This window comes from Pipistrellus kuhlii, unplaced genomic scaffold (assembly GCF_014108245.1).
Source record: "Pipistrellus kuhlii isolate mPipKuh1 unplaced genomic scaffold, mPipKuh1.p scaffold_m20_p_43, whole genome shotgun sequence".
In the NCBI taxonomy this organism is placed as follows: Eukaryota; Metazoa; Chordata; class Mammalia; order Chiroptera; family Vespertilionidae; genus Pipistrellus; species Pipistrellus kuhlii.
The window spans coordinates 2,488,756-2,507,394 of record NW_023425544.1 but is presented as its reverse complement, the minus strand read 5'-3'; the positions used below and the strand labels follow the sequence as shown (position 1 = coordinate 2,507,394).

General features: G+C 38.5%; 1 protein-coding gene across 14 annotated transcripts in view; it reads left to right on the top strand.

Annotated features, from left to right (window-relative positions):
* The window catches only part of MAPKAP1 (MAPK associated protein 1), a 181,271-nt gene that overhangs the window by 14,037 nt on the left and 148,595 nt on the right, over positions 1–18,639 (top strand). For 12 of the 14 annotated variants that reach the window (XR_006739881.1, XM_036411959.2, XM_045572083.1 and 9 more), the window contains 3 exons: positions 3,247–3,574; positions 6,379–6,468; positions 9,064–9,212. The exons of 1 other annotated variant lie outside the window; for it this stretch is intronic. Coding sequence is in view for 11 of the 13 variants with exons in the window: in XM_036411959.2 (XP_036267852.1) it covers positions 3,316–3,574; positions 6,379–6,468; positions 9,064–9,212 (498 nt within the window). In the remaining 2 variants the exon portion in view is untranslated. The remainder of the gene's footprint in view (positions 1–3,246; positions 3,575–6,378; positions 6,469–9,063; positions 9,213–18,639) is intronic. One more of the 14 variants, XM_045572086.1, reaches the window with a different exon arrangement.

Genomic DNA, 18,639 nt, shown 5'->3' with positions numbered 1-18,639 from the left:
ATATGTCTAATCTCTACAACAGAAGTGTAGAGTCCTTGGAAGTCAGGCAGAGACATCTTTTGAATTCCTGAAATGTATAGGATCCTTTGTTGCCAGCAGGGATGTGGTGTTATAGCCCCTGTCTTTGAGACTGACAGTCTGAATCCTCAAGGACTTGTCATAGGAGGTGGAAAGCACATTTCCCAGGCATCCTGTGGGGAGTCCCCTACCATAACTAGGATTGCCCTGGACAGTGTGGCTCAGTTGGTTGGGCGTCATCCTATGCACCGAAAGGTTGCCTGTTCGATTCCCAGGCAGGGCATGTGTCCAGGTTGCAGGCTCGATCCCTGGCAGGCAGCATTCAGGAGTCAGCCAATCGATGCTTCTCTTCCACTCCTTCTCTTTAAAAAAAAAAAAAAAAAAAAAAAAATCAATAGGAATATATATATTTTTTTAAAGAACTGGTATTGAATGCATTATTTGTTGAGTGAGTCATACAGATTCCTCATTGTGTGAAGTCATAATGTATTAATAGAGAAGATATCTTTTCGTGTTGGGATGCTTTAGTTTAAGGGCTTAGTTCTGTAAGGATAAAATTAGGGAGTTGGTGTGTGCCATCACAAGTGTTGTCCATAACTCTTTTCTTCATGAGAAGTGATGGAGCAGGTCCGTTTTCCTTGAAAAGAAGGAGGGTATTCAGTATACTACTTTTGTTGCTTTGCCCTGTGCTGTTTGACTCTTCAGCGCCAGAACATCCATTAAACGTGTAGTTCCTTGCTGAAGCCCCTGTTCTTGCAGGGGAGAACTATTCAATATCAGGTTGAAAGCATCTGCCCCTCTTTTGCTGGCAGCTAGTTGCCTTCCTTTTATGGGGTAGACGCTTATCGTGACTGTAGTGAGGGTATTTGAAGCTCTGGTGATCTTTGAACCTATGATTCTGTAACAAAACAGAAACTCTCATTTATAAGTAATTCTGTGGTTGTATACATTATTTTGAGGCTAAATAAGAAGTTTTTATTTATTTACTTTTAAAGTATATTTTTATTGATTTCAGAGAGGAAGGGAGAGGGTGAGAGAGAGAGAGTAATCATTGTTTGGCTGCCTCTTGCAAAGCCCCGTACAGGGGTTCGAGCCCGCAACCCAGGTATGTGCCCTACTGGGAACTGAGCCATGACCTACTGTTTCATAGGCCAATGTCAGCCAACTGAGCCACGTTGGCCGGGCAGAAGCTTTTATTTTTATAAATGAAATTTAAATGTTTTGTGTTTTGTTTGTTTTTTTTTGTTAATGGATATTTTTTTCCATTGAGTAGAAGGGAGTGAGGAGAGGGAGAAGGAGAGTGAGAGAGAGAGAGAGACATTGATTGGTTGCTTCCTGCATGTGCCCTGACTGGTGTTTGGGATCAAACCTGCTATCCTTCAGTGCTCAAGTAGGCTCTGTAACCACTGAGTCACACCGGCCAGGGCAAATTCTGTAATATTTTTTTATTAATCTATTTAAAATGGCGAGCTGACATTAACATTTCTGAGACTGAATGCCTCAGAAACTTGACACTTAGAAGAATCACATTGTATTCAGAGACATACTGGGTGAGTGTTAGGATATAAACTTTTCATTCATGGATTCCTTAACTTTGCATTTCCCATTAGCCCCTGTGTAAAATAAGTACTCAGTGGATACATATTTTTATTTTTAAGTATATTTCTTTATTGATTTCAGAGAGAAAGGGAAAAGGAGAGATAGAAACATCAATGATGATAGAGAATCATTGATTGGCTGCCTCCTGCACACCCCCTACTGGGGATCGAGCCCACAACCCAAGCATGTGCACTTGTCCAGAATCAAACCTGGGACCCTTCAATCCAAAGGCTGAGCCAAGCCAGCTAGGACCTCAGTAAATATATTTAGGAAAAAACTGCGATAATGTAATTCACTTGGTTAGAGATGCTCCTTGGTTAAACTTTTTCTTAATCTCAGTATCTTTATTTTTAACCACCGAGTGATGCCAATAGAATATATTACCAGACAGAAAATTTTAAAACCTGTTAGCTATAATGATTTATTAACTAGATTTCCCCCATGTTCCATTTCTAGAAGAAACAAATGACAAGAAAAGCTGGTGTTATATAGGTCTTTCTAAAAATAAATTCCAGGACTGTTGAAGGAACAAATTCAATCCAGCTTTCCCATTGTTGTACTTCCTAACGGTTTAGAGGAGCAGGGCGGTGACTCAGACGACCTGCAGAGTCCTCTGTCCCAAAGGAAGCACACCCTGGATTTACCTGCTGTGACTTTACTAGAGAAGGGCAAATTGTTGATGTATTTTAGGGTTACTTGAAACACAAATTGAAAGCTGAAATTATAGCAGCTAATATTTAGTTATTGCCAGGTACTCTTTTGAGCACTTTATCTGCATTATCTTCTGTATGAGACTCCCGTTTTATAAGTAAAGAAAACAGGCTGAAAGAGGTTAACGTTATTTTGACCAACATCACATAGCTAGCAAGTGATAGGGTCAGGATTTGAACCCAGTTTTGCGTATAGGGCCTTAGGTTCTTCACCACTGTTCTGTAATATTTTCTTCCCATACAACTGAGGCGGTACCATCTTGTTCCCAAAATAAACAGCATTGCAGTTTTAATAGGGTTCAGGAAGCAGTTCTTATAATTAGGTTTCTAAAATAAGAAATTAATCTAGTAAGAGACAAGTTTGATTAATAAGTTTTATTTTAAAAAGCACAATACTATTTTAAATCAGAAGAAAGGAGCATGTATTTATTGAACAAAATTACTTTGGTAGTACATTTTTGTAAATTTCCTAGTAACTCAGAAAGCATTGTCTGTGCCCTATTAGATACTTCACAACCATATATGATGGGGGAATGTAAACTGAAGAAATATGCAGTTTAATACTTCAGCATGTCGTTTGAAGAAAATACAACTTGTTCATTTATCACCTTTAAAGTGATGAGGAGACTGCATGGAATAAAGGGAGAAAGAAAGGAAAGTGTATTGTTTTAACGGTAGTTGTATATCTTGAGTGGACTAAGGAGTTACTATTATTTGTTTTGCAAGAGGAGACCTCATTGACTGGAGCCTTAGCTCTTAGTGTCGATAAGGATTTCCTTTCAGCTTAGACTTAATCCTTTTAAGCTCCTAGGTACAGGAATAAATGTTGATTTTCAAGGTAGCATTTTACCACATTGTATTTGTTTGAAAAATTATTCTGCCTTATTCTTAAATATTGCTGTGCACATCGTGTTTCTAGGTAGGTGCGCCTGTGTAACAATATGAAGAGGAGAAAATAGCCTTTTAAGGAAACTGGCCCACAGAAAGGATGGCCTTCTTGGACAATCCAACTATCATTCTAGCTCATATTCGACAGTCACACGTGACCAGTGATGACACAGGAATGTGTGAGATGGTTCTCATTGATCATGATGTTGACCTAGAGAAGATTCATCCTCCTTCAATGACTGGAGACAGTGAGTCTGACATTCAGGGAAGCAATGGTGAGACTCAGGGCTATGTATATGCCCAGTCAGTCGATATTACCTCAAGTTGGGACTTTGGTATTAGGAGACGCTCAAATACAGGTAAACATTGCCTTTTAGTCCTGTCTTCTAAGTGTTACATCACTAAACAGTTTTATACAATAATGCATAATGTTGGACTAGATTTAATGGCAAAGTCTCAGTGTGTAAACAGGAGCATGCATGTATTAACACCAAGATGGTCAAAGCAGTATGTCCATCTCCACTACTGAATGGAGAGCCTCTGGAATGATGCTATTAGAAGGAAATAGAAAGTTGGCTATTAGTGGCATGTTAGGTGTTCTATTTTCTAAAGTCTGTAGGAAGGGACTTAAGAATCTTCAACAAAGCAACATCAGTCCTAGTAGGTAGACTGCTGGGAAGCAGATTTCAGGTTGACATAATACAGAACCTTTTTTCTTTTTAATACATTTTTATTGATTTCAGAGAGGAAGGAAAGGAAGAGAGATGGAAACATCAGCTATAAGAGTGAAACATTGATTGGCTGCCTCCTGCACGCCCCCTACTGGGGATCAAGCACGCAACCTAGGCATGTGCCTCTAACTGGGAATTGAACCCTGACTTCCTGGTTCGTAGATAGATGCTCCACTGCTAAGCCACACAAGCCAAGCAATACAAAACCTTCTAGAGAGGCAGCTGACCAGCCAAGGAGGGCTGCTGCCTGAGACAGTTCTTGCCCTTGGAGGAATTGTAAGGGTTGGAGATTAGAAGGAGATAGCTAAATGTTTACTGGGGCTGCTTTTTTTTTTTTAATATGTTTTTATTGATTTCAGAGAGAAAGGGAGAGAGAGAGAGAAATATCAATGATGAGAATCATCGATTGGCTGCCTCCTGCACGCCTCCCACTGGGGATCGAGCCCGCAACCCCAGGCATGCCCCTTGACTGGAATTGAATCCGGACCTTTGGTCCACTGAGCCAAATCAGCTAGGGCCAGGCTGCTTTTTTAGTAGGAATTCCTACATTGGGTGTGAGATTAGAAAAGGTGCTCCTGTTTTTCATACATTACCTTTTTTTCTTAAGTTGATCTCTGTACTTAGATCTTTGTGGCTTGAAAGTACTCAACTTTGATATATATATTAAGTCATTAGTTTTAAAAAGTTTATCATTGCCCATTGTCCAGCTTTATTTATTTATTTATTTATTTGGAAGCATTTCAAGGGAAATGTGATGAGCCAAGGCCTTTACTGCGAGAGATAAATTATTTAGAATATATAATTGTTCTATATCAGGGTATTCTAGGAGACTTTTTTTTTTTTTTTTTTTTTTTTTTTTTTTTTGTGGGTGTGTGGGAAGGCAATAAATCAGAAAATAGAATCTAATTAGTAACAGTATCCTGCTGTTGCTCCCAAGAAAAGTGGTAGGAGATGTGGTAGGACATTGAAAATACTTACTTGAAGAAAACTGCAGGTAGAGCAGGTTACAATTTACAGAGAAGGCCATGTTAAGATTTTGGTTCACAATTCAGTGTTCTGTGACATCCACAAAGAATAATTTGTTCTCATGATGAAAATAATTAATAGCATTTTCTAGTATCTAAAGGAACTTTTATCAAAATGGGATTTGAGTGAAGGTTTGACTATAATTTAGAACCATTGATTCTCAGCTCTCTGGTTGAAACTGACTTCCTTGTAGGTTATTGAGATGATATCTTATATGACAAGTTGAATGGATCTTAGTAGGAGAATGCTGCTCAATTGAGAGCTTCATGATTATATTACTTCAGCTGTACCCTTCACACTTATTAATTGCAATTGAATGGAGTGGGATTTGGTTACATACAGTGGCATTGTCAGAATGCTTTTGCCAGAATAGTTTACATTTCGGGCAAGATCAGTTTGTGTTTCCCTACCATAGTGCTAAGGCAGGAGTGTATCATTTCCTACCTTTGAGAAATTTACTTATTTATTTTTTTGTTAGCATTGTACTGCAATAGGAAGTGCAATAGGAAACAAATTTAAAGAGATTGCATTAATTGTGATTTTCTTTTCCATTGTGGTCCATATGGATGTTGTTAATGTATGTTGGACAATATTTATTTAAAAGATTGGTTCAACTGATTTTGCCTATGGTAATCAGCCTGTGGTAATATAATCACAAATGCATAATTTTAGGTGATGATTTGTTATTGTTGTTGGAATTCTTAAGATAGCACTTATATAATTAAGATTGTGTCCTGTGACCAAGGAATTTACTTTTTAATCCTTTCAGCATATCTTAAAATTTTGTATAAGAAAAATTGTTCTTTTTAAGATTTGACTAATGTTACAAAGATACAAATCATTTATTTTACTACCTATAAACTATTTCAGCCCACTGAAGAAAAGCTATGCTAATTTATATAGCTTTGACATTTTATAATTTTCATGATTTTTAGATAAAGGATTTTATATTTAAAACTTTAATAGTCTAGTCTGAGTTCATTTATCTTTAATTTTTGAAACGGATAGAGTAATTCATAACAGTAATTTTATTCCTGTAATGTAATATTCACTTCAGTTCATTTGTGCATTAAAATTCCTTTAAGACCGTTATTAATGATTTATATAATGAAATGTCATATTAATCACAGAAGTTTTCACATTTTATTATTCTCTTCCATGTTAATACTATCTTTATGATCTCTATTAATGTTTTATATCCTCTAATTTCAATTATAAATCAAGAATATTTTCATGTTTTTGTTGGTATTTGCTTTTCGGGGGTGCCACCTTTAAAATTTTATGACTTTTTCCCGACATATAAATATAAAACATCTTTATTCATATAAAGGTAGTTAATTATGTCTTTGTTTATATTATAGTAAACTTTCATTGACAAACTTATAGTTATAATATTTCTTTTCAAGCTCAAAGATTAGAACGACTTCGAAAAGAGAGACAAAACCAAATCAAATGCAAGAATATTCAGTGGAAAGAAAGAAATTCTAAGCAATCAGGTAAATGGAAATAATTTTCATTGTTAACATGAGATTTATATATCTAGTGTATATTATTATACAAGTGTTTTTATTTTTTTAAAATTTTATTGATTTTTTAGAGAGAGGAAGGGAGAGGGATAAAGAGTTAGAAACATTGATGAGAGAGAAACATCGATCAGCTGACTCCTGCACACTCTCTACTGTGTATGTACCTGCAACCAAGGTACATGCCCTTGACTTTAATTGAACCCGGGACCCTTGAGTCCGCAAGCCGATGTCTATCCACTGAGCTAAACTGGTTAGGGCTTAATTCATCCTTTTTAATCCTCTGCGTGGATACCTCTTGTGTTTTGAGATTTGAACTCTTCATTTGGGTGCCACTCTTAGGTCTGGGTCACAGGGATTGATGTGTGGGAGGCAGGCACATTCTGTACACACTGTCATGCTAGTACCTTGTTCTTAGAGCCAAGGGGTACCTATTTGGATGGGCCTCTGGGCTGTAGATTTCTCTTGGCAGTTCTAACCTATATCTTACCTGGCCTTATTATGGCCTCAGTCACAATCTCTGTTGCATATATGCGAATTCTTTGTTTTAGCTTAAAAACCATTATGTTACTGGTATTATTAGCATATGCAGTACATGTTCATATGATAATGTATTATTAAGAAGCTGATCACACTATGTATTTTCAAAGCTTTAATCTCAATAAGAGAAAACATTAAAAAATTCCAAATAAAGTGCTATTAAAATAATTTCTAATGTGTATATCATGTTTCCTAGACTTTTTTTTTCCTTTCAAAGACATGTCTGCAGTCTGCCTCCTATACCTTCCCAGCAACTCCCAGTACTACCTTGCATTTAATAGATGTCCAATAAATTTTTGTTGACTGACTCCATTGCTGTAGTAGACTGTTATAAAACTAACGATCTTAATGATTACTAATTATCACCAACACCTATCTAGTGCTGTTCTAAGCAGTTCTTCTGCATTGCCTCCAATGCACTGATCGTATAAGGTGCAGGTATCATTGATTAGATGAGACAGATGAGATGGAGGCTCAGAGAGGTTAAATTCACCTAAGTTACAAGGCTAGGAAGTGGCAGAGCCGTCCAGCGCCATGCTTTGTATTATAGCACTGCCTGCCTCTGAAGGCCAGTCTCTCTCTGCCGAACCACAGCATGTAAAGTGGTTCTTGCTTTCTCCTATGACTGTAAACCTGAGAGTGCTCAATGGGTCTGATTTTCAGAATGCTTGCTTCTAAATGATGACCCTGTAGAACCAGAAATCCCACTTCTCCTTTTTGCATCTCATTTCCATGATTTCCTATCTATTCTTTTATGTATATTAAAAAATCTTTTGCCTTGGCCGGTTTGGCTCAGTAGATAGAGTGTCAGCCTACAAGCTAGCTGAAGGGTTGTGGGTTTGATTCCAGTCAAGGGCACGTGCCTCAGTTGCAGGAAAGGGCTCTTTGGGAAGGTGATGGTTGAGCAGAGAAGGAGTGAACCACCCAGATATTGGGAGGTGAGTGTTCTAAGACAAGGGGACAGCAAATGAAAAGTTTCTGTGACAGAATTGTGCCTGATGTATACAAGGAATAGCAAGGAAAGGATTCTTATTGGTCAGAGTAGAGTAAGTAAGGGGAAGAGTGGAATCAAAGAAGTAGTAGGAAACTTGATCATGGAAGATCTTGTGTTTTGTTTTGTTTTTATTAAATTATTATCTGTGTATATATCTCATCAATGCCCTCCCCCCCATATATACCCTCCCTCCCCAGAGTTTTGTGTCCATTGATTGTATTTATATGCATGTATACAAGTCCTTCGGTTGATCTCTTATCTCCCCCAGATCTCCCTAGATCATGGAAGATCTTGTAAGAAATGTAATAGTTACTGTCAGCGAAGTGATTTCATAGAGTAGTGATGGTAATGTGATATGTTACCTATTTTTTTATTTTTAGCTTAAATTTCCTTTAACACAACTTTTTATTATAGAAAATTTAAAACATATACAAAAATAGAGAGAATGGCGTAATGAACCCCCCATACTATTATTAAAATACTCTCTCCTTTTCCTCATCAGCTTTGTCTTCCAGATTTTTGTGCTAGGTGACATTGGAGATTGTGAGAGGATTAAGATGTGCACCTTGACTTTGAGGAACTATAATTCCAAAATCACAGAATATTAGAGTCAGGAGAGATCTTCAAAATTATCTAGTTGGACAAGCCCAGAAAGGTCTAGTGAATTGTCCAGATTACACACCTGGTAGTGGCAAAACCAGGCAAAAGCTTGGGTCCTCTAGCTATGAATGTGTTTCTTACAGATTGGCTGCTTTGTTGATTTGTCTGACTCACCCAACCCCAACCCCAACCCCAACCCCAACCCCAACCCCAACCCGGTCCTTAAATCCTAGTTGAATTAACAATCCTGACCTGTGTGTTTCTTATTGAAGTGTATATGAAACTTTTTTTTTTTTTTTTTTCACACATTATACCTGCATATGTCCCTGGATCCTCCTTGCTTAGGTTTCAAAGAAGACTTTTTAGGGAAGGTGGACTGGCTGTCTTTCTATGTGCAATCACAAAGATGTTTCTGTCTTCCTCTTGTATCACAGCCCAAGAGTTAAAGTCACTGTTTGAAAAAAAGTCCCTCAAAGAGAAATCTCCAAGTTCTGGAAAGCAGTCCATATTATCTGTACGCCTAGAGCAGTGCCCTCTGCAGCTGAATAACCCCTTTAATGAGTATTCCAAATTTGATGGCAAGGTAAGTAAAAATAAAACTTTGTGTCTTTAAGTCCGTGATTTTCTTTCTTTTTTAAAAACATATATTTTTATTTATACAGAGAGGGAGAAAGAGTGAGAGGGAGATAGAAACATCAATGATGCAAGAGAATCCTAGATTGGCTGTCTCCTGCACGTCCCCCACTGGGGAGCAAGCCTGCAACCTGGGCCTGTGCCTTTGACCAGAATCAAACCTGGGACCCTTAAGTCCATAGGCGAGGGCAAGTCTGTGATTTTCAACCAGTGTGTTTCAAGAATTTTTGAAACATGCAATACCTGACAACTTAGTCAGAGGCCCTGGCCTCTTTTCCCTTAGGTTGTCAAAAAGACAACAGCCAACACAACAATAGCCATCTGTGTGAATGCTCTATCTTGAACCATAAATTTATAGGTTATATAATAGAGTTGCATCTTGTTTGGTCACTGCATAATAAAGTTGGTTTAATTGGTTAATTCTTGGTACCAAAAATTCAAGTATACAAGTATAGACACCTGATTATTAATTTTTTTTTAAGATTTTTAAACAAAATTTATTAGAATTTTGATACAGTTGTTTATTTGTATTAAACATATCTGAGGTTAAACAAAACGTACATACGAATGTCTTCAAGTAACAGAAAGCGAATCTACATCACAGGCTTATGGTACTAAACTCACTTCTGCACGTGGAAACCCATTTAAAACAGCCTTTGAAACGAACATTCCAGCCACGCTGTGCACACAAATTTTGCTCCGAAATGTGTTCAGGACACCGTCTTTACCAAAGGAACCAAACCCAAACCAGAAGCCAGTCCGGTGGCCACCAGTCTGGAAGCCAACCAAGGCAGGGAGGTCAGGTGTGGCGGGGCATCGAGACTGTACCAGGAGAGGCTTTGGCAATGTTTCTGTCACAGTATTTCTGACATGAAAGGCCCATTCTGTTCACTGATCAACCTCAACCACTTTGGGCAGAAATACTATTGGGTTTGATGCTCTTAGAAAGGAAGCAGTGGGCTACCGTGGCAAACTCTCGCCAGGGATACATCTAGTTCTAACAGGAATGTTCACTGAGCATCATCAATGCAGGATGTGTGATGGATGGTTATTTTTTAAAAAATGTTTTTATTAATTTCAGAGAGAGGAAGAGAAATGGAGAGAGAGATAAAAATATCAATGATGCGAGAGAATCATCAATCGGCTGCCTCCTGCATGCCCCACACTGAGGATCAAGCCTGCAACCTGGACATGTTCCCTGACCAGATATCAAACTGGGACCTTGTGGTTCATGTGTCGACACTCAACCACTGAACTACACTGGCTGGGCATGGGCACCTAGTTTTTAAAAAGTCACTTTGGAGCAAAAGGGGTAGGCAATTATTATCATATATATTTTTGTAAGTCAGTCAAAATTATGTCTATTTTTTTGAGGATTGGCAAAAATATATATTTTTAGTGTGCTGCAGAATTTTAGCAATTTATGTGTGCCATGAGATGGGAAAGGTTGAAAATCACTGCTCTAAGTAAAAACCTCAATCAAGTGGGATTATTGGTATTATTATTATTATTAGATTTGGGTTTTAAAAAATGACTCAGATAATTATAGAATGTCACTCATATTTTTAAAAAGGTCTGAACTGGGTTTTCTGTAATATGTTGAGAAGGATTAAAACAAAACCAGTCCTGAGATATGTATCTGTGTTTTATTGTTTTCTTTTTTGTAATCTCCCAAGTGTATTTGAGGGTTTGGGTTAGTGGGTTGTGATTCCTCAAAGTCTAATTGTGTTGGGAAAGCCTGAAAAGTGGTTCCAGGAGGCAGCATTGTCTTGTCTGATTCTGTATCATAACTACAGGAATTGTTAAGCTTAGAGCTTCATTTCAGAATTCCAGGCCATTGCTTTGCTTGTCAGAATTTCATTGTAGAGAATCTTTTTGGACACTTGCTGTGGGGAGACTTTTCTTACAATAATTCACATTAGTTTATTATTTTCCTTTTAGCAAAATGGCCACTATTTTAGGTGGAGTACAGTCCCATGTGCACCCCACCCCCTGCTCCATTCCCTGCCATTCTGTGTTTCTGTGCTGAGCTGGGCCTCTTTCAGAAGACAGTAGTAGTTGATTTTTATTTTTATTGCCATTATGTTTGCTGTCTGGCAGTGGCATAGGGGTGTTGAGTGATAGCCTGGAGGGGTTATGCACAATTTGTCTTATTTCAACACCATTGCAATTAATAAACACACAGCTCTTTGCTTATGTTTGTATTTTTCATATTCAAGTTCTGGTTATGTGCTGCTGCTGTCAGTTGTCATCCTCAAGCAAGGTGTTTTCTCTTCAAAACACTTTTACCTGCCCAGCCAGGATGGCTCAGTAGTTGCGCATCGACCTCTGAACCAGGAGGTCACAGTTTGATTCACAGTCAGGGCACATACCCGGATTGTAGGCTCGATCCCCAGAGTGGAGCATGCAGGAGGCAGCCAATCAATGGATCTCTCGCATCGTTGATGTTTCTCTCTCTCTTCCTCTCCCTTCCCCTTTGAAATCAATAAAAATATATATTCAGAAACCCAAAACACTTTCACTTCATACAATGCAGCATGTTTCCATAGGCTTAAGTGAGCATATATGGCCATCAGCATATAAGGTTATTGATGTTGGTGGGGAAGGAGAACAAGAACTGGAAACAAATTGCATAGGTAACATGAAGATAATAATATGCTCATAAAAGTACCTTTAGTAAATTAGAGATTGTATTGACTAGTGTAAAGCTTCTCTTTAAGCCTGCCCTCCTGCCTTCTCCTTTTTCTTCTTGTGGAACGCAACAAAGAGAAGGAAGGGTCCCCCTAGGGGACAAGAATGTCAGCCTCTGGAAAACGGCATGTTGGGCTGTAGAGGATTTTTTTTTTTGTTTAATATATTTTATTGATTTTCTTACAGAGAGGAAGGGAGAGAGATAGAGAGTTAGAAACATCAATGAGAGAGAAACATCAATCAACTGCCTCCTGCACACCCCCTACTGGGGATGTGCCCGCAACCAAGGCACATGCTCTTGACTGGAATCGAACCCGGGACCTTTCAGTCCAAAGGCCGACGCTCTATCCACTGAGCCAACCCGGTTTCGGCAGGAATTTTTTTCTTAAATACTAAGTTGATTCATTTGGATATGTGAGAAGTTACCGGGTTAGGTTACATGGTTGGAATTTATTTTCTTCCATTGCCTGAAACCACCTCATTGTTTGAGAATGTGACTGCTGGAATAATTAATATGTGGTAATGCTTTGATGCCAACAAAATAGCACAGCTCTTCTAAAATATTATATTCTAGAATTGTCATCATCATCATACTATTAGATTCTTTTATATAAATATTTAGGTTTGAATTTGTCAAAAGGTTGTGATCTCTGCTTGGTATTTATCTAACTTCCCAAGTAACAAGGAGAAATTTAAAAAAAAATGTAAAGAAGCCATTTCGTCAGTCACAAAGTAATTATTTTTGCTAGATGTGTGTTTATTACACTTAAGACTCTGGATGCTTTTGTCATATCAAGTCTCTTTGTAATCAAAGAATGTGGGGCAGTCACCATTACACATTGATTAAGAAAGATTTATATAAGTCTGTCTTGTGATGAGATGCTATTTTATTATTACCCTACATATTACAATTGCTAAAATATAATTAAACCCTTGTTCTCATCTATTTTTAATATTGATGCATTTGGCAGATATGTAATGAAAGTGGCTAATATTTGAAGGATATTGTACTGTACATATTAAATTAGTCTTTCTTTATCTTTGTGAAATGCATCAATATGATGTTCAATGACATCTCAATGATTAATAGAGAATTATACTTGAGTCAAGCCTTTTTGTAACCTAGAAATTAAAATGACTATTCAAATAACACCTCAAAATGATCAAATTAGCATTTTGTGATTGCATAATAATGGGATTGTAGTAGTTATAACAGCACCATGGCTACCTCTGGAGTTAAGATCATGTCAACCCCTTGATAATAAAGCCTTTTCTGTGAGAGTCAACTTTAATAATTTCCAGATTGATTCTTCCCATAAATCATTTGATGTTCAGCACTAAATTTTTGTTGCTGTTGTAACTTAAAATTATTTTATTCTTATTCAGCTCATATTTAAGAGGTGAAATGAGTGTCCTTTTAAAATGATTCACCATCTTGTCATTGAACACCATGCTTTTTACCTCAAATGTTAAGGTTTTCCCATGTATTTTTCAAGGGTTTGTTAAAGCCACTAAAATATGTAGGATTTCCCCCCTATATTTATTCACAATGCTTTTCTTGGGAATAATGCCTGCCTTATTTACATAATTAACTGAGTTGCTTAGGTCTCTTGGGCACATGGTACATAATTGGGGAGAGAAGGGGACAGGGAAGAGTTTGGGGTCTAATTAAATATGCTAAAAAACTACTTAATTATGTATTTCCTCAAGAGACTAACTGCTGTGAAATCCTCCTTAAGATTAAGCTAGCATTAGGTTTGAAAAAAGGATTTTGCTTTTGATATGGCTTTACTATTACATTGTGGTTAAGCTAGCACATCTTGCTCTGACAGTTTGTGCAAACTGGATTGTTTGTGTTATTGATTCTAAGGGTAAGCATCGCTCAGCTGTTGTGCTCAATTAAAGCGAATACTTTCAAATAGTTTTTCGTTTCTGTAGCTGGTTAATTTCATTTTTTAAATTGGTTGATAATTTCTTGAAGGCATACAATTGAGAGGAAAAGGCTGTATTTAGGCAAGTGCTTTGCTGTAATTTTGGTAATGTTTTTTTTAATCAGGATTATTATTATGTTTATATTATTTCTTTGGCAAATGGGTGGTCTTACCTTTAGATTCATAGATTATGAATAAGTCTATTTACTGATCATTTGAAAAAAATCCAAAATAGATTGCAGTTCGTTTTAGGGTTTAGTAGGATGAGGTTCAACCATTTGTCCGAATTCTTCAGGTTTGTTGAAAACAGGGCCTCTGAATAGCTTCATTACTGAACAGAAACTGTCTTCTAGAGGTTGAAACATCAGAAAACTTCCCGTCCTGACTTCACTGTATGCGGGAAATGTTGGTGGATATGACAGGAGTTGCTTTAAGGTGCTAAGGGAGTGGTCGCTATGGATACGCAGTAAACACTCAGCACTGATTTAAGTGCCCCCAACTATGTGGATTTCTGCCCTGTCCCTCCACTTGTTTCAAATAAAGTCATATTTTGAGCATCAAACTCTTTCCTTTCCATGTCTTATCACTTGAGAAGCTTTTGTTAGGTTGTCATCACTATTTTAGTTAAACTGAGTTTGCAAATATTAGCCATAGAGGCCCAGTGCACAGATTCGTGCATCCATGGGGTCCCTCGGCCTGGCCTGCACCCTCTCGCAATCTGGGACCCTTTGGCGGATGTCAGAGAGCCAGTCTCACCGATCCCCGCAGGCCATATCCAGACAGGAGGGAGCCCGGTCCTGTGCATTGAACGCCTGTCCCCTAGTGGTCAGTATTCATCCTAGTGACCGGTTGACCTGTCGTTTGGTTGCTTAGGCTTTATTATATAGGTAGATATAGATAGATCATCAGAAGTTCAACTTTCCATTTCCTGTCACTACAGTAACTACCAAATAAATAGTACCGATTACCAGTTGTGTCATCTTGATTCGGTTTTCTTCACCTCTCCAAACTTCAGTTTCTTTACCTCCTCACAAGCTGATGAGATCATCCCATTGGATAATCCTATAAGGTAAAGAAAGCCCCTAGCTAGCACATTGAGAAGCAGTATAATTTAACTTACAAGCAGACCTGTTTTGCGGTAAGAGTTGAGTTTGAATCCTGACTCCTCCATGTAGGATGTCATCTCAGGCCACGTGCTTCACTTCTGGAAGCTCCAGTCCTCATATGTGGAATGAGATGATGACAGTGTATCTTCCTCATGAAGATTAATTGAGATAAGACCTGTTTAGCAAGAAATGTAGCCACAGGAAGCACTCTGTCTCTTTCTCTGTAAAGGGTGGGGCCAGTGATGCTGTCTCTCCTATGAGGTTGTTGACAGGATCGAGTCACAGAAAATGAGCTCTTAAAACCAGGAGTTCAGAGTAGCATCAGGAAACAAGATGTGTAGCAGATTGGAGGAAGGTGGAAGCCCAGGGAGCCTTGTGTGGTTTGGCCTTGAACTTTAAATGTAGTAAGAAAAATCCTTTGTTTGTTTGTTTATTTTTGCAATGGCTATGTTTTTAAACATCAAGTAAGAAGGTAGTTCCCTAGTAGTAATTGCTTGGCAGTTTACTAAAATGTTAAATATCTTTCTTATTTGACTTACTTAAATTCTACTCTACATGTAAGGCTAATGTTTGCCTTGGTAAGTGCTTAAAAAGCCAGAACCACTTCTGGTTCATATAGACAACCATGACATGGATGATGTTAACTTGTTAGAAAGTAACCATTTCTCTGTTAGAAACTGTTTTATCAGGGAAGCTGCAGAGAGCATGGGGGAAGGGATAATTCATGAGTGCTAATTGCTTGGCTGTTAATTTTCATAAGTGTTGATAGAAGCAGTTCCTTAAATTAAACTTTGTTTAAAATGTATCAGGGGAAATATTCCACAATGTCGAGCCTGAAGTGAAAATTAATATGAATGCTGTGGCAATTAACACATACTGGTTAATAGCTTTTAGCAGCATTTTGGGATGATAGTCCTTAAATACATTTTTGCATGCTGCTCTTGTTTCAGCATTGTTCCATTCTATGTCTGGATAATTATGAACAAATGTTTTCTATAATTATTGGCATTAAATAGTTCTCTTCAAAGAAAGTCACTTAAAACTTTGCAGAAAAACATGAAGCCACTGAGAAATATTGCAATCAGCAAAGGTCAGCAAATTGAAATCGTGTTTAAAAAAAATGCCTTTTGAGGAAAAATCTGAACTTGGAATATTTGCTGTTATCATGGGAATGGGTCCCTCTGATATGTAAAGCTACTTTAGCTTCATGATTTCTTATTAAAAATTATCACCTGGACTTTTCGTGTGGTTATGTTTCTAGACTGCAGTGTTTGCTTATTGTAGGGGTGTCGAACTCAATCAGAGAAGGGGCCAAAATCTAAAATCCAGCCTAAATCGCGGGCCAAATGGTTTACTGAACAGTTATAAACTGTCATTGTGATGGAAACGCAGCGGAGTGCAGTGATGACAGCGCGGTGCGGGCCACATTGCAAGGCCTGGCGGGACGGATTTGGCCCGCGGGCCTTGTGTTTGACACATGTGGCTTATTGCTTCAGAGTGGAGGTGTGGCCCTGAGCCTAAGGATTTTCTGGACTGAGAGCTTTCTTCTTTCCTCTGCACCCTGCAAGCTGGCCAGTACCCAGTACCCACCCTCCCCCAGGTGGATGAGAAGTTGGCTGCCTAATAATCTCATTCCCCCACCCCCTTCCTTGGTGCCCATTAAGAGACAAATCGTGTGTGTTTGTGTGTGTGTGTGAGTGTGTGTGTGTGTGTGTGAGAGAGAGAGAAAGAGAGAGAGAGAGAGAGAGAGAGAGAGAGAGAGAGAGACCGACCCCCTTCAGTGCACTGGGTGACATTCAACCAACTGGGCCACTCTAGCCTGGCAAGAGAATTTTAAATGAGGCAGATGTCAGATGTCATTTACAAAAATATATTGGTTGTAATTCTTGGAGGTTAGAGGACCAAGAGGTAAAACATGGGCATATTTTTCTTATAACGAGATTACTTGTAGTACCACCCTCTTCCTTGCTAATTAATTACCTGATTAGTGTTTAAATCTGGTTGAAATGAATTTAAAGCACTGAGATCCCAGGGAGAACCTAGGACACAATCCTTATAGGTGTGGTGGGACTGGAGATGGTGGGATTAAGAGTTGATCTCCGCCGAAACCGCTGTGGCTCAGAACATAGAGCGTCGGCCTGCAGACTAAAAGGTCCCAGGTTCTATTCCGGTCAAGGGCACGTACCTTGGTTGTGGGCACATCCCCAAGAGGGGGTATGCAAGAGGCAGCTGGTCGATGATTCTCTCTCATCGATGTTTCTAACTCTATCCTTCTCTCTTCCTCTCTGTAAAATTCAATAAAATATATTTAAAAAAAAAAAAGAGTTGATCTCCTACATGTATGTTGGCACCTTCCTCTTTTAATTGATCATAACAAAACTGTGATGTAGGGAATATTATCTGCATTTTATGGATATGCAAGTGAGGCTCACAGGAGAAAGTGATTTGCTCAAGTATTTACATGAATTGAAATACTATGAACTATTGTTATGAAGAAATTTAATCATTGAAATTTTCAGAATTTAAAAACAAAAGAATTTTCTCTTTACCAGTGAACCTGAGCTTTGCAGACTGGTGTAGCTCGTATCAATTATATCTTTTGGGTGAGCTCGCTTCTTGTAAGCCTCAGTTTTCTTACATGCAAATAAGAAATGAGAGATTGGCCCGGGCTGGGGGGGGTGCCTTACACACAGAATGTTTGTGTGTGCCACAAGTGACTTTTTTCTTTCCGCTGGCCTTCCTGATGTACAGAGAGGGTTCATTGGTCTGCCCATTTACCCATCCATCCACTTATCCACCCATCCACCCATCCAACAACTTATTTACTAAGCTCCCCCAGTGTATGGGTTCATTTCAAATGTTTATTACTTACTGGCTCTATATTAAGCATTAATAAATAAAACAGGACGAACTGCCCTGGAGGAATTTGAAAATAAGAGTGGCCAAATAGCCAACAAGTGGAGGAACTATACTTGACGGTCAGGGTTGTGCCCTGTGTAGGGAACTATGACGGTGGCCCATGATTCCAGGTGTATCTGATTGGACGAGGAATAAGAACGGCTAATGTCGCCAAAACCGGTTTGGCTCAGTGGATAGAGCGTCAGCCTGCGGACTGAAAGGTCCCGGGTTCGATTCTGGTCAAGGGCATGTACCCTGGTTGTGGGCACATCCCCAGTAGGGGGTGTGCAGGAGGCAGCTGGTCGATATTCCTCTCTAGCTCTCTATCTCTCTCCCTTCCTCTCTGTAAAAAATCAATAAAATATATATTAAAAAAAAAAAAAAAAAAGAACAGCTAATGTAGTGACATGTGATAGGTATTGTAGTAGAGATCCATACTGAAGGCTGTGGGAGTTTGGAGGCAGCAATGACGTTCATCTAGTTTGTTGTCCTGTTAGGTTTGTCTGAATTTTTATTGTATTAATAATTCCTAGAGGGCAGAGACTCAACTTTGGTCACTCTTAGAATAGAATGAAGCCCAGCATGGCACTCTCCACACATAAAAGTGGAAGTTTCTTTTAATGGCAGTGATAAATTTCAAATGTCATTACTCTTTGAGGCTTGCAACTACATGGCAGTATCATAAGAGCCGTGTTTTATTAATATCTCCACTCCTTTCTGTTAAATTGAAGTTATAACACCTAGACAGAGA